The sequence below is a fragment of the Panicum virgatum genome, chromosome 9N (genome assembly GCF_016808335.1).
Source record: "Panicum virgatum strain AP13 chromosome 9N, P.virgatum_v5, whole genome shotgun sequence".
Taxonomy (NCBI): domain Eukaryota; kingdom Viridiplantae; phylum Streptophyta; class Magnoliopsida; order Poales; family Poaceae; genus Panicum; species Panicum virgatum.
In genome coordinates, this window is record NC_053153.1 from 21,226,157 (window position 1) to 21,250,633 (window position 24,477).

The following is a 24,477-nucleotide window of genomic DNA, read 5'->3' on the forward strand; positions in this document are numbered from 1 at the left end:
ATTTCTACGCTTGCCCCCGTGCAGTGTTGCCAAAGTTCTTGGCACTACTTATACTTGCCTGAAATTCTCAGTAGATATATTTTCTTTTGATGCCAATGTTTTCTGTGAACATATGAATCAGTATATTTTTCTCTAACTAACTAACTAACTAATGAGCACATCAGCACAAAGAGTGTGAACAGGAATTACGTGAGCGATGCTGTCTCTGTTTAATTAAACAAGAGAAAGGGCGTCTCCAGCTGGCAGCAAGTGTTCCGTGGTCACTAAATGGCGTCTTGCTCCGTCTTCACCCCACCGGCGGCGCTCTCCGCGCCGGCGCCGTCCGGCCGGCAGCGCGCGGCCGCGGCCGTATGTCTCCCCGGTGTTCGCGGCAGCCGCCCGGCGACCCGCGGCGTGCGGTGTAGGGCCGGGCAGGGCGGCGTCAAGGTCCCGGCGAAGCGTAAGCCCTCGCATCGAATCACCCCCCCTCGTGTAGAATTAGCGTGGAAATCTGATGGTTTTTTGCCGGGTGGGTGGGTGCGGCGGCAGTGTCGGAGCTGTGGGCCGCGGCGAAGGACGCGCCTCCGCTGGCCGTGCTCGCGGCCGTGGCCGCGGCGGTGGCGATCTACAAGGTTGGGTCCGGTCTCCTCGCGCCGCGCCCTCCCCCGCCGCGTCGGGGGGAGACCCAGACGGCCCCGCGACCTCCAGTGCCGGAGCCGGTGCAGGTGGGTGAGATAACGGAGGAGGAGCTGCGGCAGTACGACGGGTCCGACCCCGAGAAGCCGCTGCTGATGGCCATCAAGGGGCAGATCTATGACGTCTCCCAGAGCAGGTTGCTTCCCTTGATTCCTTCAACCCTGAGCCTCTAATTCTTCATTCATCCCGTTGCAACGTTGCTCTGCTTTGCAGCAGTCGTTTATGGTTGATGCATTACGTTGATTCAGAGTTTTGTTCCGATCGATTGTTCAATGATAGTCAATCAGTGCTTCATTTGTAGAACTGCCGCTTTACAGAAGCACTGCTCTTAATTTCAAGAGTTCTTGCGCCCTACTAATGTGAAATGAAGCAGGCAATGTTCTGAATTTGGGATGTCAACTGTAGGTTGTGACCGAACAAGTGGATTGAGAATATGTTTGAAATATCTTTGCTTTGATGATAGGATTTTCTGTATGTTTGTCTGGCCAATCAAAACTGGTAGTGTGCTGTCATTCAATTCTGCAAACATAGTGAAAATTGTATTGTGATGGAAGTTATGATGCTTAGCATGTAGGTTCAGTCATTGAGTGTACATTCACATGGTATGTCTTGGATTGAATCTGGATTCAATCATTGAGCTAATCCACATAGTATTTGGTGGTCTATTGTTGCTAGCATACATATAGTAATAGTACTACACTCCTCGGTTGATTAATACATATATGTCAAAGTAATTGGAACCGTACTTCCTTCTCTGATGTCAGGAGCAAGAAGCCAAGAATGTAGTCATGTTTCTTTTCTTTCTTTATTTTTCTTGCCATACTTTCTGCTGGTTTTATCGGCGAGAACGCATCTATGTCCTTATCTTGTGTTCTATAAAATATGAAGCTTACTGTTTTCTCCTCATAGATAGTAGAACCGCGGACACTTTTACTTTGAAACAGGATTTTGTGTGAAAGATGTGTACCACAATTAGGACGTGTTTAGGAATGTCCCAACAACACCAGCATATTACGCTTATTTTCTACTACACATGTGTTTACTAATACAAAATCTTTTTTTTTCCCTGAAGGAACTTAGTTGGTGCACCATTGTTTTAATGTGATAAATATCTGAGTCTCATTGGCGTCTAACTTACGAACCTAATAATTCCTACTTTAATGGAATCAATGCATTCATGTGGTACTACTGTAAGCTCTTGGAGAGCAATAATTCCTTTGAAACATTTTAAGCTGCGCTCGATTTTTTTTTTTAATTTAGCTTGCTGAATATGTGGCATGAATAAGCTGTTGTTTTCTCTGATGAGAATAACTAGATAGCATACCCCTTTCAGACTTGCAGTTCAAATAACACGTAAATACCATGGATTTTGTTGTGAACCATTAAAAAATTCAAATATATGCCTACACTCCAATGCAAGGACATTGCATTAATGTTGTGTCTATTCAAAGTCTTCATAGTCAATGACTGTCTTTATATTGAAGATTACCCTGTAATTACCTTGCAAGATATATTGTGTTTGACGCTGATGGTATGACAATGTTTTTTTTTTCTGTCTGTGATTGATTTTGTCTGCAGAATGTTCTATGGACCTGGTGGGGCATATGCGTTGTTTGCTGGAAAAGAAGCCAGCAGGGCATTGGCCAAGATGTCCTTTGAACAGCAGGATCTGAATGGTGATATATCTGACCTTACACCTATGGAGCTCGGTTCCTTGAATGACTGGGAGTACAAGTTCACCAGTAAGTATGTGAAGGTAGGAACCGTAAGGGCAGCGCCTGCAGGAGAGGGTTATGGCATTTCACCTGCGATACAGGAGGAAGTTACTGCACCTGTACCTGTGCTTGAGCCTGAGCTTGACCCGGAGCCGAAGCCGATCCACGATGATGCACCATGAAAGGAAACACACAGACATCTGAGCAACACAGGGAAGAACGAAATGGAAGGCGGAGCACTACTGATAGTGTCCCAAAGGGACTTAGAATTTAGGAATAACCGAACGCCGCCTATATGCTGCATGGATGTTCGGAAGAAAATAGTATATATGTACTGTGTAGTAGGATCAAATGGTTGGATATGATTATATGAAGAGATCAGTGCTCTAGCTCAGTGATGTGCATCTTCAGAAATGAGACATGAGTTTCCCTTCACAAAAAAAAAAGAAATTAGATAAGTTGTTCCATCACTTGTGCAGCTCTAGCTCTTGGAGCACCAAACAGGCCTCTATGGCGCACTAGCTCCAAAAAGACATAGTATCTGCATTTGAATCATGTTTTAATCTTCCAGCTGCCATCTGCCTGATTAAATAATGGTATGCAATTGGACAAACATACACACGAACTGATCATCGTTGCACTGATCCCATACACATCACTGTCTGATCTTACTTGCTCAGCAAAATAATAATGAGTTGGGTAAGAATCAAGGTATAAAATCGCGGGCTAAGACGTTTAGCGGAAGCCCTTCCAAAAAGCTAAGAGAGCTATAGCAAAAGCTATAGCGGAGCTATCCATTTAGCGGTTTGCAAAAAAAAAAATGCATAATGTGGCCAATAACATCAGTAATGCAACCAATTTCAACAAATTTTTCATAGCCATACGTCCATAATACATATAAAATTAGAAGCATCATTGGTCTAACATTCTAAAATAGACTCAACACATCTCTTGCCTGCCTAACTGTGCCCGTGATGCTTTGTCTATGGTCCACCCTAGTTATATTGATTCTTTATTTCTTTTGGCTACATCTTTAGCGGAAGTAGCGGACATTTATTATCACTAAATCCTATAAAAAACTCCTATAGCGGACATAGCGGACAAATATTGTATAGCGTAGCGGGAGATCTCTTAAAAAGCTAATAGCGGACAATAGCGAGCTATTAGCGGGCTATTTTGTACCTTGGTAAGAATCAGATGTTGGGTTTTTGACGCATGGTAGTGGCGTGCTGCAACTGCTTCACAATTAATAAGTCTAACCTTTGCCATCACTAACTGACACGCATCACTTGATTCCATCTCGTATTGTCCTAAAGATGGATTGAACATTGAAGAAACTTTTAACTGTGACACTCCAGAATTGTGCGCTCCATTTTGGGCTTTTGGAATATCACCAACTTTAGGCGGAATTTACTGATTCCTCAGAAATCTGGAATATCACTGGATTTATATGGAGTTCATTGATCTCAAACAGCGCAAGAGTGAAATGTAACGCATGTATTTTTTTTCAAAAAAATAGTGAGTAATAACAACAGGAGAGTACACAGTTTTTTTTAATGAAGTTCACATATATATTATATGGATAAGTTCCATTTCACGTAACTTCCTGGAGTAATAATACATGTAACAAGTGAGTCTCCATGAAGAAAATCTGTATGAACGTATCGGTCGCGGAGCCATTTCTGCCTACAGCAGTTCAAATAACACGTAAATATCCCTGTCAGGCAAAAAAGATGATAAAGGTTCCTGTACAATTTGTGGTTGATCTTCTTCCTTGAACACTTCTGACAACATGTATCCTGATTTCAGTTCACGCAAAAGCTCTATCCTTTATTCTGAAACTATATGCTAGCTCTAGAGGAACCTTACATAGTTACATTATATTTTGTGCTAGATTATTTCCAATTGCACACTCATAGATGTGCAAATATGTTCCTAGGAACGGGAGCAAGAGATAGGAACCGTAAATTAGATTATTGTGCACGCCTACTCAATTCCTCTCCGAGAGTCTGACAAAGTGACGCTGCACAACTGCAATGTTTGCCTTCAAGGAAATTGCAGCGGAGTATAGTTCACTGACTGCCAAAATAGGAGCCCTGGATAGTTGGGCTGTAAATGTTGTCCGTTCTATGCTCTGGACATGGATGATCTGATCGGAAGGTTTGGTCTACAGACAGTACATACCACTAGTGGCAACTGGCCAAACACGGTCAAACGAAGCGTCTCACTGAATGGTCTGTTCCAACACATGGGTTACCCACCTATGATGGGTAGAACAGAAACGTTGAGGCGAAAGAAAGCAAAAATGATCCACCACCGCGCGGCACCGCGGCGAATGGAAGTGAGCTAACTTGGGATACGTTGAACTTGTACACTTGTACTGATGGTGTGATGGCAAAGTGGCCTCTATTCTAGAATTGATAGTGATGGAGGCATTCCTCAGCGTTCTATTTATTCTAACTAGTTCACTATCGTCTCTTGGGCAGATTTTGCGCTCTATGTTTTTTGTCGGTTTCTCCACTTTCCGAGTGCAGTGATGTCTAGTCTTGTCACTTTGTCAGTACTTGGGAAGCTCACTACGTATCTTCTCTTTTTTGTTTTTGAAAAATATGCTATCCGTTTCCTATCTACCAGGAAAAGTTTAAACAAGGTAGTGGAATAATGGAAGAGGAAATATTTGGCAATGAAAAGAAAAGAAAAAAAAAGAAGCGGCATCGATGTTGTCTTGGGCCTGAACGTGCTATTCCCATCGTGGGCCTTGCAAAGGATGGGAAAGTGCGCTGGGCCTCTCCGCAATAGACGCGCACTCGACTGGCATGAAACATGCCGCGGCAGCTCGTTTGCCCGTTTAGTCCCACCTCGCCCGGCCAAGCAGCACAGAGGCGTCAGCTCTCTATATAACCAGACCCGGGGCTCCATTCCAAAACATACCTTTCTCGGCTTTTTTTATTAAGATCAAGTGTAGTATTTGTTTTTATCAGTTTAATATTTGATATGTGAGCCATTTGCTCATTTTGATATTAAATTTATTTTTTTGGGGGAGGGCTCACCACAGTAGCTTCGAGCGTCTCCGGGGCGTTGCACTGCTGCCCGTGCCCGGGCCTGGCGCGCCCCAACCAAATCAAATGCAAAATTTGTGTGCAAAGTGAAAAGTGAAATATTGATATTTTCTCGGTATTGTTTTGCAGTCTTTAAATTGAGTCTGACTACCGGTGGGGTGGTGAGATATCGGAGGAGATCAAGCTCCTTAAACCTTCATCTCGATCTGACACGCTTATCTGCCAGTTGTGTAGCACTCAATTACCAAGTGATCAGTGATAACCATGAAAATGCACTGGAATTTTAATCAGATTAGGCACTATTCTGAATTTGGGTGTCAAGTTGTCAACTATAGGTACAGACTGATGGTGAAAATATCGTATTTTTGGAACTGCTGCAAATGCTTCTTTTTGTTGGTTAACAAATGAAAAGGTGAACCTCTATCACCTCGGATGCTATCAGGCATTCAGGCTAATTAGTCAATGGATGCTCGGCAAAACATTTGGAGATGAAAAGGAGCCATGTGTACTGCACTTATGCATACATACTGCAATGGTGCTCGCCTGCTCGGCATGTAAGCTCAATTATTGAATGCCAATCCATATAGCATGCTTAAAGTTGATTTTGGGGTTGACTAACTGAACTTGATGCAGCTCGCAAAAAAAAAAAAAAACTGAACTTGATGCACATAGCCGCATGCCAGTCCACATTTGATTTGGGATTTATATGTGAAAGTACTGGTGGAGGAGGATGGCTTACCAGTAATTCCTTTTGCGTTACCAGGAATATCATAATCATGCTCTCTTTTATGTTCTATGAATCTGAAGCTTGCAAATTTGTCCTCCTAGATATCATAATTGCGGTCAGTTATACTTGATATACAAAATTATCTGTAATATGTGCAGCAATTTAGGATTATCCGAAACGAAGTACATACTATCTACTGGGCTTCTACAGAATATGTCCAGTACTCTGGGTCTAGGCCAAAAACTTACTGGTGTCCATTTCTTGCTTAGTGATAGCTATCTCAGTCTAAATGGCATGTCCTAATTGTTCCTGTTTGGATGGAATCATGATTTTCATAGTTCCATTTGGTTCACCTGAAATCTTTGGAGAGTCGCAATTCTTATCGCCTTCCTCTGTGATCTCACTGCAAGAACCTGTGAGGCCGTGGCTTCTTCTCTGAAAACTCTAGCGGTGCCGGTGCGCTCTTTCCGTATGAATGCCATGCGAGTAACATGCACATGGAACCTACTCCTTTATGTTGTTGGTTCAGCCGCCCGCAAAGCTGCAGCCACCAATCCACTGTGTGGTAGTGTTCGGTGATGGCCTGGTCTTAGCATGGGACACCTAGGATCTGTTATGCAAACATTCAGTGGTAAATGGTAATCCTAGATTTCTAGATATTTTATTGGAAAATCCACATTTTCCATTGGGAAGTAGGTCGCTGGATACCTAGATCTTGTTCAGTACGACAGATAGGTGCAGTCAAGCTTTTGCATCTCAATTTTCACTTCTGCAGGATGTTCTATGAATCAGGTGGAGCATATGTTATAGGCACTGTTTGCTACCTAAAGATGCCAGCAGAGCATTGTCCAAGATGTCCTTTGAGCTGCATGATCTGAATGGTGGGTTTATGCAAATCAGGCTTGGCACCTTGAATGACTTGGATTCATGGTCACCAACAAGTATGTGATAATGTGAAGCCAGGAAGAAAAATCCCTGCAGAAGAAGGTTGTGGTAGCTTTTTGCCTGAAATATGGGTGGAAGCTATTGCGAGCATGATCCTAGGACCGATCTGAATGAAGATGATGCACCATTTTTGAAGATGATGCACCATGAAAACAAACAAAGATATCTCTGAGTTCTTTGGGGAAGAACAAAATGGAGGGTGCAAGAAACACATCTGTCTTCTGACTTCCGAGCTAAGCGAACAGCACTCTTATGAAGTTGCTGATGCATTCCAGATGGAGTTAGAAATAATTGAATACCTCCCCTATCTGCTGCAAGTGTCAGGTTTGATGCTTGAAGAAAAGATGCTTTAACTTTACATGACTAGTTCTCTAGTTGAGGTATCAGTTGCAATCTACGACAAAATTGAATGGTCGAATATGATGGGTCAATGATCTAGTCCGATGTTCTTCGCTCTGGAATTCAGCTCCCTGAGGATGCACGTCGATGTTCCGAAGATCGTTGTTCCACAATGCTAGAAGGAGGTTGGATACTCAAGCACTTAAATCTGAATTCTGACGGTGCTGTGGTGCATGTTAAAAAAAAGCCGGGGGTTTTGACCGTGTTTGACCCGGTTGCTTGACAAGTCAAGGAGTTTCTGGTTGCTTTTACCACCATAAATCTTTTTTTGATTTTATTCTTGGCACTTTTTTTCTTGTTTGTAAGGGTCCTGTACGTGCAACCTACTTGCTGAACTCAAGTTGGAAATAGCTTGATTCCTTTTGCAATGAGTCACAGAGATAAATAACTTTGCCATATTTGCAGTGATGCATATGCTGGATCCAAAACAGAACAAGTTAAAGCAGAATGAAAAAAATAGGCCCTGAGCCGCCGGCGTAAAAGATTGATTTCCCATGCTTTGTCAGTAAAGATGAACATGACTGAAGAAACGTGCCGAGTTCAGAAGCAGAGAAAAAGTGAAATGACAAGATTGACAGCGAGCTAGTTTCTGATAAACCAGAGCCACACTACCACATTCTAACATTCCACAATTGTAAACAACACACAGTGCTAATTCCACAGTAACACGGGAAGACAAGGACACACTCACACATTGACAGATCCTGCAGCTAATTCTGAAGCACCATTATTGGTAACTTTAAATCTAAGCTCTGAACTATTCATGAAGCTACGATGATATAGTCAGATTAGTGATGATCAAACCACGGCAAGAAGCTAGCAATGTCATCGAACTGGTAGATGCAGGCCAGCTCATCCGGTTCCATGATGCTCAGAGGAACAGGAGACATGGGAGCGCAGACGATATCCATGACCCTCTCGCCGGTCTGATCACAGGCCGGTGGTGGTGGCGGCGGCGGCGTCTTCCCCAGACGCGGTAGGCTCACCACGGCATGCTTTTGCTCGATCTTCACCGGTCCGCTAATCGGGACCGCCACGATCGGCTGAGCGGCGACGAACGGAACCAGCAGCTGCACTGCTTGCACCGGCGTAGGGCCGGCCAAGACGGACTTGGCAGGGCTGGACCCCGGCGTGGAGCTCTCCTCGCTGCTGTAGGAAACCAGCTGCAGGTCCCGCGCCGGTGTCCCGGCGTCGGACGACGTGCTGCAGGCCGGGCGGTTCCGGCGGCGGAAGGCCGCGGCCGCGGACGGTCTCGCCACCGGGAACTTCTTCTTGAGCGTGCTGTTCCAGTAGTTCTTGATAGCGAGGTCCGTCCTCCCCGGGAGCTTGGCCGCCATGACGGACCAGCTGTTCGATCAACATATCAAGCGAAGAAATTTTGTGGTTTGTCAGCGACGGCGATCAACAAGCAAACATCGCCTAGTTTCTTTGCACTAGAAGCAGAGCAGGATGCACTAAAAATCTAACACTATGCATTTGATGTAACAGACATGAAACCTCAGTTCGATAAACAGCAGTTTGGTTCATATGTTCGATCTGATCAGTGATATAAAAGGTTGCAGATCTTACAGAACATGAACAACAGGAACAAGGGGGAGAATAATTAAACTTCTGAAGAAAAATACTGGAAATCAGTGGCGTTAACGTGCAGGTTTGTTTGTCAGTTGCAGTTGACATGGAGAATGGGTTCTTGTGAGGCTTACCAGCTCCCCCTCTCGCTGTACATCTCGCAGATGAGCCTCTCCTCCGCCGGCGTGAAATTTCCGTGCTTCAGGCCCGGGCGGAGGTAGTTCAGCCACCGGGAACGGCAGCTCCGGCCGCACCGCCGCAGCCCTGCATTGAAACATAAAAATGAACTTCGTTAAGTCATCATCCTTATCATGTCAGATATGAGTACAGGATTTCCGACAGAGCTGTTCCTTGTGCGAAATTCCTAGAAGCTTTCCACAGTTTCACAGCACATGACCGCTGAATCAAGAGTCACAGTGCTAGTAGACAAAGGTGACAATGCGTTTCGTTTGACTAAGGGGTCGTTTGGTTTCTGGAACTAAACGTCAGATCATGTCACATAAAAAAAGAAACTTAGTATTTAGAAGTATTAAATAAAATCTAATTACAAAACTAATTATAAAACTCTAGGGCTAAAATGCGAGACAAAGCTAATGAGATATATTAATTCATAATTAGCGAATGGTTACTATAGCATTACTGTAATAAATTATAGATTAATTAGGCTCATTAGATTCGTCTCGCGAATTAGCCCGCATCCGTCGAAAAAATTTTAAAAACAGATTCTTATTTGATATTCTAAATGGTAAGAATTTTTTTGATGTGACAGGGGCTAAAAAAAAGTTGATGGAAACAAACAAGATCTAAGATAAGCTAATGAGAGCACTAAATGTTGAGCATGATGAATGAGCAAAAGTATTGCATAACGCACATACGTTGCAGCTTTTGCGCTAAATAATGCACATTGAAATGGTACTACTACATATGTAGTACTAGTGCTCATACTAGAAAGGTTGGACTTCAAAGGGGCAGATCATTGCCAAACCAAACAAGCAATGATACCACATTTCAGGGAGGTTTGCTTCCTTTTATTTTTCTTTTAAAGAAAGTGGAAGTACACAAATCTATCATTTCATCAGCTATCTCAAAAGCTCAAAATGATTGGTATGGGGTTCAAAATTACAAACCTAAAGTGTTGGACAATGCCTGCCAACTGTGGCCAATGCCATACTTCTCAATGTGGTTCTTGATCAAGTCATCCTCTTCCTTGGACCACTTCCCCTTCTTCTTCATCATCTCCCTCCTTTTTTTTTTGTCTTTTGTACTAAACTCTTTCTCTATTGGATAGTAGATTTTTGCTTTGTCTCCCAAAGGGGCACAGGAATTCAAATGAGGAGTACAGTGCCCAATTTATAGTGCGGCAGCCCTGGTACGGTAAAACACCTAACGCGTGATAATCTCCTATCGTTTACTGTGCGGTAAATATATCCCTTGCTTTCTTGTCGTTTTATTGCTTTGTCTTGTATTATATCCAACGATTCCTTATTCTGATGAAGGGGAATAAAAAGGGGGTGAAACGAAAGGGAAGGGTAAAAGGAACGGAAATTTCACAGCATATGATGAGGCACGCTGATCTGCCAGTTTGTTGTGTAGCACTCAATTACCAAGTGATCAGTGATAAACATGAAAATGCACTGGAATTTTAATCAGATTAGGCACTATTCTGAATTCGGGCTGTCAACTATAGGTAGACTGATGGTGAAAATATCTTTGGTGCATTTTTGGAACTGCTGCAAATGTTTCTTTTTATTGGTTAATCTATTATCTTATTATTTGATCAACAAACGGAGCCTCCACGTTCGCTCTCAAGGTCTAAAAATTTTCACGTTAATCGGAGAAAAATAAAAAATAAAAATTACTCACCACTGCCATTATGATAAAATTAACCTAAAATACCCCTGTGCCTAATTAAAAATCACCCACCAATGCTATTATGAAAAATTAAATATAAAATATCATTTAGTTATGTATAAGTAAAACCAAAACTGACAAAAGTCAATCAAAATAAAACGAAAATAAGAATAATTATATGCATAATATTATTAAAGCTCAACAAATCAAATTGTTATTATAGGTAGATCATATTTGAATTGTTTTAACCAATAATAAGACATAATTTACGATAATGAACAAGATGATGTATGATAAAAAATAGTAAAATCTTTAAAACGAATACAACGACATGCAAATTTTTGAATTTTCAATACTTTGTGCGGGCTATACGCCCAGTTTAGTTGAATTTGGAAGTGCCATCCCGATTTCGTCAGTTCTTAGAGCATCTCCAAGAGTGCCCAATAAACCTCTCCAATAATCAGTTTTGGGTAAAAAGCTGAAAAACAAAGGTCCAACAGTTGCCAATATCAGTTCCCAATTTTTTCGCGTGGCCAATAATAGAGCTATTCTGAGCCAAATTTAGACATGCTCTATGCACTCCCAATCCCTCGGTGAGAAAAAAAAGGCCATGTGGAAGAAAGATAGAGGGGCGAGGGTGCCTTTTTTTCACGAGAAATGGAACTGCTAGCCCAGCTTACGTTAGTGTTTTAAGGCACTGTTGGAGAGTTTGGTATTTTTGATACCCAAAATCCTTTTAGTAAGGTCCCAATATAGATTTATTGGAAGTAAAAAATTGGGCACTCTTAGAGATGCTCTTATGCCGCTTCGCTCATATTGCCTTCTCTGAATTCAAGCGGAAAATTTTTGTCTGCCCTAATATTTGGAACAGCAGATTACACGAAGAACCAGATGAACAAACTAAAGCTGGCAAAGGGTGCGTAGCAGGATGCGCTGTTCTTCTCGGAGTGGTGTGTGTCAGCGTGCGAAAGGGAGGGGAGAGGATACACCAGCTGATTGAGACGGGCAACCACCCCCGTGCCGTGCGGCCGTTCCCGGGGAGGATATTTATCGCGCGCTGTTGGAGCTCGAGCTGTCGCAGAAGGGAGGCGCAGCTCACTGGTAGGTGGGCCCGCGCGCGGACTGTGCTTCTTCAACCTCGAGCCAGCGATGGTGGTTGGCGCCGGGGTTAGGGTAGGGGGGTGGCCGGGGTCCGAGGGGTGGTTGGTGAGCGGCGCGGCCGCCGGCGAGGTCGCCGGCGGCCAGGGTGGTGGAGGGCGGCGGCGGACTTAGGATCTAGGGTTGCTGGGGGTGGCGGCGGCGGCGGTGAAGGGCTCCATGGCCACCGGACCTAGAAGAGAAGGTGGTGGGGGGAGGAATCGATCGGCGGTGGACGGTGGTGTGTGGGCGGGCGGTGAGGCGGCGTTCCGTGCCGCCGGCCGGGGTGGTGGGCGCCGGCGGCCGGGCCAGGTCCCGGGCGGGGGCGTGGCACCGGAGAGGTTAGGGGAGGGCGGGGACGCGCCGGCGGGGGCGGAGGACGAAAGGGCGGGGACGGAGGACGCGGGGCGGGGGCGGAGGATGCTTCTGCGATGGGATTAGGGGAAATCACTAAAAGTGATAAATAGACACCCCCGCCGTTCCGGCTCCTACGCGCGTTTAGTGGCCAGTTCTATTTATCGCGCGAATTGGATTCGACCTATCGCAGACGCAGAAGACTTCCCGATTCCACTCTGGCCACTTCCGAGCTTTTATGCGTGCAGGTTCGATGATAGCCCCTATGGACTATGGCCCACGAGGAGTGCACGTCGTGCAGCCACTCCAACGCAAGGGAGGCGCGAGAACACATGACCATTTGTCGGTCAGAAAATGGTTTGGAATCCCAATCTTCAACACAAATATCCTTATAGAAAATTTATCTATTTTTGAAAAGTGTTTGCACCATATTATCGTGCGCAATTAATACAAGAAAACAAGATCATACATGAATATATTTTGATTTTTTATGCATTTAGATTTTTTAGTTTACAATAAACCATCAAAATAATTTTTTTGTTCTTGGAACATTTTTTGTTGGATATTCTTATTTCATACTTGGAATCATATTCATTCTTTTCATTTATTATTCTTAAGTTTATTTTTCTTCATTGGTTGTTTTCTTTTTTTTTCTTTCTTCTTTTGTCTCCTTGGCTAGCAGCCATCGACCAATGAAAGTGTTGCATTGATTCTTATGTAAAATTTGAGTAAGCAAACACAGTTCAAAAGATGATTGTCCAAATCAAATTTTGATTACAACGTTGTATTTCTTATGACAAGATCTTCAAAACAAGGCTGCATTTAATTATACTTCGATAATATTTTTCTATGTCATTATTTGTTCCAAAAAAGTTTATTTTGCTAGGAACATTTTATTTTGTTATTGGAACATTTGTTTTGTTCCAAGAAGAATTTCTATTTTTGCTAAGAACCTTTTGTTTTGTTGGAACATGTGCGTGTCTTCTGAACATTTTAAAAAGTTCAAAACTTTTTTCTGAACATTCCTGGCAATTATCCAGAACATTGTGAGTTGTTCTCACACATTTTTCATTTCACAATATAACGGAACATTTTGAAATGTTTTCAAACAAATTTGTCGGTACCCTGTAGCAGGGATACCCACTCCTACTGCAGCAAGGCAGGACCCGTATAGTTATCCGTAACTACGCGCAAAGAATGGAGCAGCCAGGCCCCACGGGCTAGGCCCATTCCTCACCAGACCAATGGCCCCGGACCCGTTCCCCGCCTGGGGATGGGTCCGGAGACGCCACGTGCCCCTAAGGAAGGGAAGCCCCATGTTGACAGCCGAGGCCTTGGACCCCCATAGGGGGTCCGGGACCTCCTGCGTCCATCCGGACCTCCCCATACTGCGTGGAGGTCCAGAGCCGCCACGTGTCCCGGAGGCACGGGTTCGAGCGCGAGCCTTCCGCTGGAAGACTCGCCCACCCACTGCATTTAATGCTGGTGGTTGAGGCGTGCTTTGCCACCACAGCACGCGGGGCAGGCTTTGTCAGGCCCCACTGTGCATCGCGTGTTACCAAGATACACAGTGCAGCCGCACCCGTGCAGGGCCCGTCCTCCGCATTAATTGGATACGACGGCTCGGCGCTTTTCCATCATGCCACCTACGCCGCAAGCTACACGACCCGTTCAGCTACGTGGCAGGCGACGCCGCTGGCTACGACTGGCGCCGTTCCGACAAGACAGCGCCTGGACATGCTGAACGGGGGACTCCAAGAGCGGGCAAAGATATCCGGAGAAAGATCTCATTTGCCTGCGACGCCATAATGTATGGACAGTACGTTATTTTATACTACATCATTGGGCCCACTTGTCGGGGACCCAACAGCCATGTACGCGCCTCCCTTGAGATATAAAAGGGAGGCGCTCGCTGTGCGCTACAGGCTCGAACGACACACAGCACACAAGCTCGTTTGAACTCTCAAGAGGAAAGGCAATACAACACATAGTGGACGTAGGGTATTACGCTCCGGCGGCCCGAACCACTCTAAATCTTGCTGTGTTCATCGTATTCTTGACTGAGATCGAACTAGGACTAGCTAACCCCCGAGTACACACCCTCAGGGCTAGGGCGGGTGCCTTCCGCCACCCGACTGTGGTTTGCAGCACCACGACATTTGGCGCGCCAGGTAGGGGGCCTTTAGCTGGTCGCAGTTCATCTCTTCTTCGTCCCCATGGTTCGTGTGGACAACGTAGAGATGACGGAGGGTGTGGCGTCCTCCACGCCACACGCCTCTCGTGTTCCTGCTCCAGGGGCAACTGTGCCTGCGGAGCAGCCACCGTCGGCGGCGAGGCACGCTGCTCGCCGGCAAGAGTCAGGGCGCCCATCAAGGGCCCCCTCACAAGCTGCGAGCGGCGGAGCGCTGGCGGCGGCTAGGGGGTTGCTTCGCAACCCCCTAATGGAACATTCTGAAATGTTTCCAAACAAATTCTTCAGGAACAATTTAAAACGTTCAAACTTTTTTCGAACATTTCTAGCAATTATCCAGAACAATGTGAGTTGTTCTCAAACATTTTCACTACATTTTGAAATGTTTACAAACTTGTTCGTGAACTTTTTGAATGTTTAGGAACATTTTGAAAAGTTCTAATGGAATATTTTGAAGTGTTTCCAAACCAATTCTTTAAAAACATTTTAAAAAGTTCAAAACTTTTTTCGATCATTTCTAGCTATTATCCAAAACATTGTGAGTTGTTTTCAAATATTTTTCACTTGACACTTTGAAATGTTCACAAACTTGTTTGGGAACTTTTTGAATGTTTAGGAGCATTTTAAAAAGTTTTGTTTAGGAACACTTTAAAAAGTTCTCAAATTTTCTTTTTCCAACATTTTTAGGAATGCTCATGAACACTCTGAAATGTTATTGAACAAATTTGGAATATTTGACGTACACATTTTTTAAAAGTTTTTTGATAAACAAGCCCAACGGAACAATCTGAAATGTTTCCAAACAAATTTTGAATTTTTAGGAACTTTTAAAAATGTTCGCAAAACCAAATCAAATCTAGAACACTTTTGAAAACATCTTAATGTTCCGGAACATTTCTAAAAACCGTCTTAATGTTCCCGAACACTCTTGAATGTTTCCCAAAACCAAATCAAATCTTAATGTTTCTGAATATCTCAAAATGTTCTGGAACAAAACTAAATGTTTCGGAACACTCTGAACTGTTTCCAAACAAATATGCAATGTTTAGAAAGTTTCGAACATTTTGAAATGAACATAAATCCAAAATATTTTTGGGAAACTTTTTAGTTACCAATTTCTTCAAACCAATTTGAAAATGTTTTCAAAACTTTGTCACATTGTAAAGTGTTTAACATTTGAAAAAACTAACGCCTGATGCTTCTGCGATGGAGTTTCTAAAACTTTTTTATAAACAATTTGAATAGTTGGCTGATCATTTTTTGTGAACTTTTTGGGGTAAACATTTTTTTTGGAACACTCTGAAATGTTTCCAAACAACAATTCTGGAATGTTTAGGAACATTTTATGAAGTGCAAAACATTTCTTGGGAACATTTTGGTTATACATTTATTCGGAACACTTACAATTATTCTCAAACAAATTTGGAATTTTTGAAATTTTTTATAAACAATATGAATTTTTGGCTGATAATTTTTTGGGGGTCTTTTTGGGTAAACATTTTGTTCGGAACACTCTGAAATGTTTCAAATAATTCTGCAACATTTTGAAACATTTTTCTGGAATGTTTGCTAACATTTAAAAAGTGCAAAACACTTTTTGTGAGTATTTTGTTTACCATTTTATTGGGAACACTTTGACTGGTTCTCAAAGAAATTTCCTTTGGCTTGTTCAGAAATAAAGAAACAACAAAGAAAGAAAGAAATAAACAAAGAATGGCAGGCCTCCAATTAATGTTCGCATGCAACGTCGACACCCGTTCTGGAACGTAAAGAAATAAACAATTCTGGAATTAACATTTACATCCAGTTAGTTTAATGGGCCTCCAGTTCCGCGTCTGTTCGAGCGCACCAGCTCGCGCGCGTCGCGACCGCCGTCTCCGTTTCTGCGACATATTGACTTCAAATCGCAGTGCGCGATAGATAGACGCCCCCGCGTTTAGTTGCCCGAAAATTTTAGGCAAATTTTTTTTGGACTTTTACAACACTAATTAGGAGTATTAAATATAGACTAATTATAAAACTAATTACACCGAGGAGTGGGAAATCACGAGACGAATCTACTAAATCTAATTAATTCATCATTAGAGATCGTTTGTTGTAGCATGATATTATCTAATCATTGTATAATTAGGTTCATTACATTCGTCTCGCGATTTCACCGGAATTTATGAAATGTATTTTGTCAATTATCCACATTTAATATTAATAATTAGTGGTCAAACGTTCGAAGTCAGTATAGCGTAGAAAAAGTTTTGGGACACTAAATGATGGTTGTGAACATGTTGGTTTCGTTGTACAGTGACCTCGTTCAGCTGGCACAAGCTAATGATCTGCTTCGCCTGTTCCATCCCCTCTACGTTTTTGCAGAACTTCCATGATTGGTACTGCAAATGGGGAATTCGTGGGCGATGCTCCTGCCTCTGACGCCGTTTGAAGACGTTGCGCTGCTCCTGTATATTTCTTTATTTCCATGCTGTTTGTGTGCTTTAGAGGTAACTGCAGCTGCTAGTTCAGATCAAGTCGTTACAAGAAATGGTACTATCTCCGGTGGTACCGATGCAGGTCGGCCGTGAAGTACGTTTCCCAGGCCTCAGTCGTGGTAGGAATGAATTATTGGTGGTGGCGAGCAAGGATTGTTCTGGTCACATAATAACTAATTGGCTCTAGTGACTCTTGTATTATAGATGCAGATTGCTCCTAGCTAATAGAATCCCTGAAACGGGATATCCAAGCGTGCCAGAAACTCGCGGCGAGTCCGTACTCTGCGACGAGTGCATACTGCATACTAGGAGGTGTTTGTGTACGGGCCCAAACACAACAACCACATGGCGATTATAGAATCCGATGAGATCAAAAGGCACACAAAAGGGGGAAAAAACTGAGCACACTTGTTGTGTGCTTTCAAAGAGCAAATTCATCATCAATCAAATTCTCAAATGAGTTGAGCTAACCACACATGCCGTGTGGAATTATTAGACTTGAGACGAACTCCCGGGTACTATGCTCCGAGAAGTACTGCCTCCTGGGCTGGCTTTCGGCCCGAACACGGCCCACAAAGATGCGCGCCCGGGTGGATCCCAGCTGTATTAAGCCCACACGCGCGGTTCGGTGGCCCGTCATGCACTCATGCATAGCTGCCGCCTATCATGGTTGCACGCCCGATCCGCCGGCTCACTGAGTCACTGCATGCAGTGTGCGCAGGTAAACCTCCCGGCTGCCGGCTCTGCTCCCGCTGACCGCCGACTACGTACTCGAACGCGTCGGCTAATTACATGCATGCTGCGTCTTGTCTTTGACCGGTGATCTGGGAAACCCCAGCAGAGCTAGCTTAGGTCATGCAAACGTACGTATATTCACGCGTGTGTGTGATCAGGCATCACGTGTGCAGTCGCGCACAGTGCACGTGACAGACAAGCTTGCTGGGTCCTTGCACTTTCACCGATCACTTCATTCTACTCGTGAGGACGACGGTGCAGGGCCGCGTGATGATCGATGCATGATGACGATTGACGAAGGTGGCCCCGTGCGCGGCGTTACGTTCCATTTACACACACAAGATACTGGTCCGGACCCGGTCGTCCTTCATGGAGTCCGTGTCCGTCTCGTCTACGGTATAGAACGCGTACGCGTACGTACTACTCCGTAGAGTATATAACTGCGCGGCCTCGCGGTGCGGACGCGCGTCATGTCTCAGCCCCCCCCCCCCCCCCCCCCCCTCGACGCGCGCCACTGATCTCTTCTCGCGTACCGCGCACGCAAGACAGACAGACTGTGTCTCCGATCGGACTCCCACTCCAATCCTCGCCTCGCCTGCACAACCACCGCTTGCAATGCATCATCGTAGCTACTTTGATTAGTACCACACCGAGAAGATTGAGCGACAAACGCGGGTTCATCTACGCGCCGCTCCGGACATCCCTCGCCGGGCATGTGGCGGTGCCCAGTCATCCCCAGCCTTGGGGGGCAAAGGTGCTGGCTCGGCGGGGAGGAGAGCTCGTCGACTGGATCCGACATCTTCGGCTCACTGCAGCAAAGGCTGGTGTGACGGTTCTGACCGTAAATCCGGTGTGACGGTTTCGATCGTAAATCTGGTGTGACGGTTCTGATCGTAAATCCGGTTGCTGTACGCGGGAGGTGGCTCGCTCCATCAAGGGCTCGCTCTCCACGAACCACCACCTTTTGTTTCTTTTTTATTGCTCGCCATGGCGCCACACAAACGTATTAGAGCAGTCATTTCAACAGAAAATAATAGACTTACTATGACAGTGTGCTAATAATAACCCCCTTAAGAACATGTAGAATGAGCCAGAAAATAATAGACTTACTATGACAGTGTGCTAATAATAACCCCCTTAAGAACATGTAGAATGAGCCCTGTTTTTCGAATGATTTCTCACAATCTTAGATGTATCTTCCCAAACAGAAGCTAGACCACCTCACAAACTTGTTATCTTTGAAGCGAATAGGCAAAATCTTTTTTTATATCATGCCTTGACGTCACGTGTTAGCATGTGATAATTTTTTTATCCTGTGTCACATTTGATTTCAAATTAATATGTAAAACTATTTATGCCACATATATCCCATAACACGTCAGGAAAAAACCCAAAGTTTTGAAGATAGCTTTGTAAAGGACTAAAATACTATCTTATCTCCCGTGCCACTTCTCCACATTGACAAAAAATAACATTATAAAATTCCGCAAAATTTGAAAATAAAAAAGTTCAACTGATGATGGCTGGAAAATGAATGATATCATAGTCTTTTCGCTGAACATATTACAGATGCAGACACTTAATATACATGCACGCAGTCACGCATACGAATACAATTACTCAGCCCTACCCCTGTGAGCATCTCTGAGAGATTGAGCCGAATGTGAGAACGTATGTTAAGTCAAGAACTCGAACTCAGGTGGCAGATCCATCACAAGAAATCTCACCAGCTAAGCTACACTTAATACGCATTGATGTTTAGGGCTAGAAATGTGCCTAGTAGAAAAGGAGCACGATACCTTTCAATATTTGATAAATGTCTTGCCATTCTTTAAAAAAATATACTACAGCTTTTATTCCATATAGTATCATGGCATACAGAATAAAGCAATGAGCCACAACTACTAATCTCTCTATCCATACAAGGCATGTACGTACCGTACCATACTGTACAGAGACCAGACACAACCATCAAGGGACACTCACTCCTCAGACCAGGTGATGTCCACCATGCCGACGCTCTGGTCGAGCCCCAGGGCGTCCCAGACCGCCGGCGATGCGTCGACGATGTTGTTGTCGCAGGGCGGCTCGAAGTTGTGCTTGTCGTTGCAGCCGTGCGTCGACGATGTTGTTGTCGCAGGGCGGCTCGAAGTTGTGCTAGTCGTCGCAGCCGTGCACAGAGTCGCACTCGTCCACCACCTTGGCGTACACGGAGTTGCCATTCGCAGAGATCTTGATGCGGTGGCCGCAGCGCGCCATGTTGCTGAACCACCCCGTGGAGAGCGCCACCACCTTCTCCTCGTCGCTGTGGTAGGCGTTGTCGCACTCCGACGGGCCGCCGCCATCCCTGCCCTTCTCGAAGCTGTTGAGCGTCAGCACAGCCTTGGTGCTCGCGGTCACCGGCGGCGAGCACCGGTACTGCGGGTACATCTTGCCGTCCTCGCAGCAGTCCGGGTCGTTGCTTTTCTCGCAGTTGCCGGACCTTCCCGGGAGGTAGCCGCTGGCGCGGCACACGCCAAGGCGGAGGGAGGACGCCTTGTGGGAGGCGGAGAGCGCGATCAGGAGGAAGATCGCCATGGTGGCTACAGCTCTGGGTGTCGCCATCTTTGCTTCCCTGAGAAATGGAATGCTCAAGCTCTCTCTGTTTCTCTTATTTCCTGTACTCTGGTTTGCTTGATGCTTTGAGATTTTTCGTGCATGAGATTATATAGTGATCTTTCCTCTTGTTTAAATGAAAAGGTGAACCTCTCTCACCTCGGATGCAACGGTGCTCGCCTGCTCGGTATGCAAGATCTATTATTGAACGCCAATCCACATAGCATGCTTAAAGTTGATTTTGGGGTTGACTAACTGAACTGATGCACCTCGCAAAAAAAAAAACTGAACTTGATGCACATAGCCAGCCGCATGCCAGTCCACAATTGATTTGGGATTTATATGTGAAAGTACGTGTGGAGGATGGCTTACCAGTAATTCCTTTTGCGTTACCAGGAATCTGAAGCTTGCAAATTTGTCCTCCTAGATATCATAATTGTGGTCAATTATACTTGATATACAAAATTATCTGTAATATATGCAGCAATTTAGGATTATCCGAAACGAAGTACATACTATCTACTGGGCTTCTACAGAATATGTCCAGTACTATGGGCCAAAAACTTACTGGTCCATTTTTTGCTTAGTGATAACTATCTCAGTCTAAATGACATGTCTTAATTGTTCCTGTTTGGATGGAATCATGATTTTCATAGTTCCATGTGGTTCACCTGAAATCTTTGGAGAGTCGCAATTCTTATGGCCTTCCTCTGATCTCACTGCAAGAACCTGTGACTGTGAGGCCGTGGCTTCTTCTCTGAAAACTCTAGCGGTGCCGGTGCGCTCTCTGTATGTGTGCCATGCGAGTAACATGCACATGGACTGGTCTTAGCATTGGACACCTAGGTTATTTGTATTAATTTCAGACAATTGAAGGTTTTCAGTCACCTTGTCTCATCAAATATGATATCTGTACTTTACTGTGCATGACAGTGTAATACATCGTGTTGTGATCAAGTTGCGTGAATTTTCACTATTTGCATCTTAGTTTTCACTTCTGCAGGATGTTTGAGGGACCGAAGCCGGCGATCAGAGGGGGTGAATGGGAGCCGATCAAAATTTCTTCCGAAATTCAAACCGTCGGCCTATATTCCAAAAATCACCCAAGGCCTCAAGCGTTCTGGCCAAAGTTTGGAATAGCTATGGAAAAGCTAAACCAACACAAAAGGCCTCGAACGAGCGAGTGAAACACGAAGCAAATCGGAAGCGAATTGGGAAAACTGCAGAACTGATCTGCCAGGACTGGTCTGACCGGTGCACATGACCGGTCTATCCGGTCGTGGCTGTTCAAAAACTGGCAGACCGGTCTGACCGGTCTTGCCTACCGGTCTGACCGGTGGCACCCAGAAAACCCCCGAAAACTTGGATTCAAACGATGAATCTCAATCAAACGACCACGAGAATCGATGAAACTTGGGGAATAGCTTTGCCCCTACCCCGTGAACATAACCCTAAAAGATCTCGTCCTAAAGATCAACAAATCCTGAGAATTCGAGGGGAGATCAAGAGAGATTGGGGTTTTCTCAAAAATTCAAGAACTCCAATTCTGAAGAGCTCGTGATTCCAGAGGGTTTAGGACGAAGCTAGGAGCACGGGAATCACTCCAAAGAGCTCTACGAAATGTCGCAATCAAGTGCATCAAAATCGAAACAAAAATCCATCACAAAAAGCACAAGAGGGACAGAATTGGATTGATTCAAAAGCCCAGAGGGCACAATGAGGATGGGGCCTCCTTTCCCAATCAAATCCAATACAAAGTCTCACAAATCCATGGACAAATCCTACTCTAAAGAGAGGAACGGAGGGAGAGGAACACAGGGGTGGCGGTCTGGAGAACAGAAGAGCCCACGAACAGATTACAAAAGCCGCAATTAACCTAACACAAGTGAAGGGGTATTTATACCCGCGGGACCGGTCAGACCGATGCCAGGGACCGGTCAGACCGGTTGGCCTGCAGCACCCCCTGTACACGATCTCATCCGACGGCCGAGGCTCTTTCTTCGAAACGAAGTCTTCTCCGCGATGCCGCCGTCTTGATGAAGATCCAGTCCGCAGTTTTTGAGGGTCCGCGAAACCCGGGTAGGTGGCCGGTTTTGAGAAAACCGCCAAAACCTCACGCGCGGGAAGATTCCCGCCTCCACGCCGTTGCCCTAGACGACGTTCCCGCCTCGGCCTTCTGACGGCCCTAGACGCCGCCCGACGCCCGTCACCTCCTCGCCCGCAGCGAGGCCCTAGACGCCGTCGACGCCCGTCACCTCCGTCAGTCCCGAGACCGACGCCCGTGCCTCCACGACTTGGCGTCTTCAACTGCCGTCCGCCTCCTTGGTTTTGTGGCGCAAACCAAGAAACCCGCCTTCCGTCGCCGCTTGCGCCCTCGATCCAGGAGTGGACGCCACAGCTGCCACTCGGTCCGAGCTCCGGTCCCGGCTGCCCTTCACCGCCGTCCACCGCACGGTCCATCGGCCACAGCACCTCCACGGCAGCTCCCCGTCGACACTCGACGCCCGTGTACCTGCAATCCAAAGACCAAGCGCACGATCACACCGCACGGTTGACAATTCACTCATCACAGGCAGGATAGAGTACTCTCGTTCCTCAATCTCCCCCTTGATGAGTGCATTGTCAACACACCACCTGAAAACAGAGAAGTGATAAAAAGAGAAGTAAGAAAGTGAAGAACTCAAGCAAGTGACAAAAAACTCAGAGAGACAAGGATAGTCACTTACTCAAGCAAAGATCGATCCCCTCAGACAAGGGCAACGGCTCGACGCAATCGATCAAAAGCCAAAACATGACTCCTCAAAGACAGAGGTAACGCTCGACGCAGTCATGCAAAGACGGAGAGAAAACCAGGAGCGAATCAAAGCAGAAACTCCCAAACTAAAGTTTTTCCCTCACAACAAGTGCAACTCTACCAAAATGATGCACTCTCGAAGCCCTGTGCACAACATTTTTTTCAAAAATCAAACAAGTCTCCCCCTTGTTCGATCACTTCTCTCAAAATTCTCCCCCTTGTTGGCACATGCACACATCAAGCCTAAAAAGACCTAAAGCTCCCCCTAAAGCTGAAACTCCCCCTGAACAGATGCTATGCAATGAATGCAATGCAGGAGGTGTAAGTGAAAGCATTCAGGGATACAAGGATATGAGCAACATCTAGTCACAAGCACGTGTGCATCCAAAAACAAGACCTGCATCTAGCTCAACAGGATATATCATATCAGTCTAGAGCTAGGCAAGTTCAGTTTGTGAGAAATAAAAGCATCACCCATGATCTAGCACTAACAAGTAGGGAATGGAAAGCAGTGCTACTCAAACTCATACAGGTGAGCCAAACTAGCCAAAACAAGTTGCCAACATTCATTTTTCAATCAAATTTATATCAAGCAATTCTTAATGCCAGGGGTTGAAAGCTTGTCAAGCTTTACTTAGCAACGAGACCAAGCCTATGCCAAAAGACAATCAGAAGATTAAAGCACTCGTTTCAGTCATACACAGCCTTGCCCGGGTTCTCACAAGTGCAAAGTGAGCCGTCCCGAAAGCTCGATCAGTGCGACAAGCAATCCCACCTGTATCTTTTCAACCCATTTCAAGAACAGTTCAAGCAAATTTATCAGATTTAGATCATTTCAAGTATGAATTGCTGAACGAAAAGCTACACTAGCATGAATAAGATAGCAAAGCATATCAACACGCCCTAACATGTTAGTAGCAAAGACAGGGTGATCATGTTTTCAGTTTTTCAAATCAAAATAGCTTAACTCAGATGATGTCATATACATAGTGGAGCAAACTATACATGATCAAATTTATCAACTCACACTAGCAGGTACTAGAAGATCATAGCAATGTATACAAGAATGCTAGTGCAAGGGAGACAATGCAAAATGCAAACATGTACAATGCATATGCACAATGCAACTACCAAACCTAGAAAACCAAGAGAAGCAAAACAAAGACCTACCAAGCTAACCAAAACAAAAGTCAGCGATCAAAAGGGGTAACAAACCCCAAGCTCCCCTCGCAAGCGAGCAAAGGTGTCCTG

General features: G+C 45.0%; 2 protein-coding genes, 1 non-coding gene and 1 pseudogene across 3 annotated transcripts; 2 read left to right on the top strand and 2 right to left on the bottom strand.

Moving 5' to 3' along the window:
• The first annotated feature begins 190 nt into the window (after window positions 1–190).
• On the top strand, window positions 191–2,857 carry LOC120693156 (membrane steroid-binding protein 2-like). The gene is made up of 3 exons (XM_039976562.1): window positions 191–439; window positions 529–811; window positions 2,254–2,857. Exons 1-3 carry the CDS (start codon window positions 268–270, stop codon window positions 2,570–2,572), a joined length of 774 nt encoding a protein of 257 aa, XP_039832496.1. The 5' UTR covers window positions 191–267; the 3' UTR covers window positions 2,573–2,857.
• A 2,460-nt stretch (window positions 2,858–5,317) lies between these two features.
• On the top strand, window positions 5,318–5,506 carry LOC120693723. Its single transcript, XR_005683177.1, has one exon. It is a non-coding gene; the product is annotated as a U2 spliceosomal RNA (small nuclear RNA).
• Window positions 5,507–8,073: 2,567 nt separating this feature from the next.
• On the bottom strand, window positions 8,074–10,325 carry LOC120688835 (MYB-like transcription factor EOBI). Its single transcript, XM_039971200.1, has 3 exons — window positions 10,217–10,325; window positions 9,224–9,353; window positions 8,074–8,867 (listed from the first exon to the last, which is right to left on the bottom strand). Exons 1-3 carry the CDS (start codon window positions 10,323–10,325, stop codon window positions 8,309–8,311), a joined length of 798 nt encoding a protein of 265 aa, XP_039827134.1. The 3' UTR covers window positions 8,074–8,308.
• Window positions 10,326–19,819: 9,494 nt separating this feature from the next.
• Window positions 19,820–20,414, bottom strand: LOC120688836 (annotated as a pseudogene).
• Window positions 20,415–24,477: the final 4,063 nt, after the last annotated feature.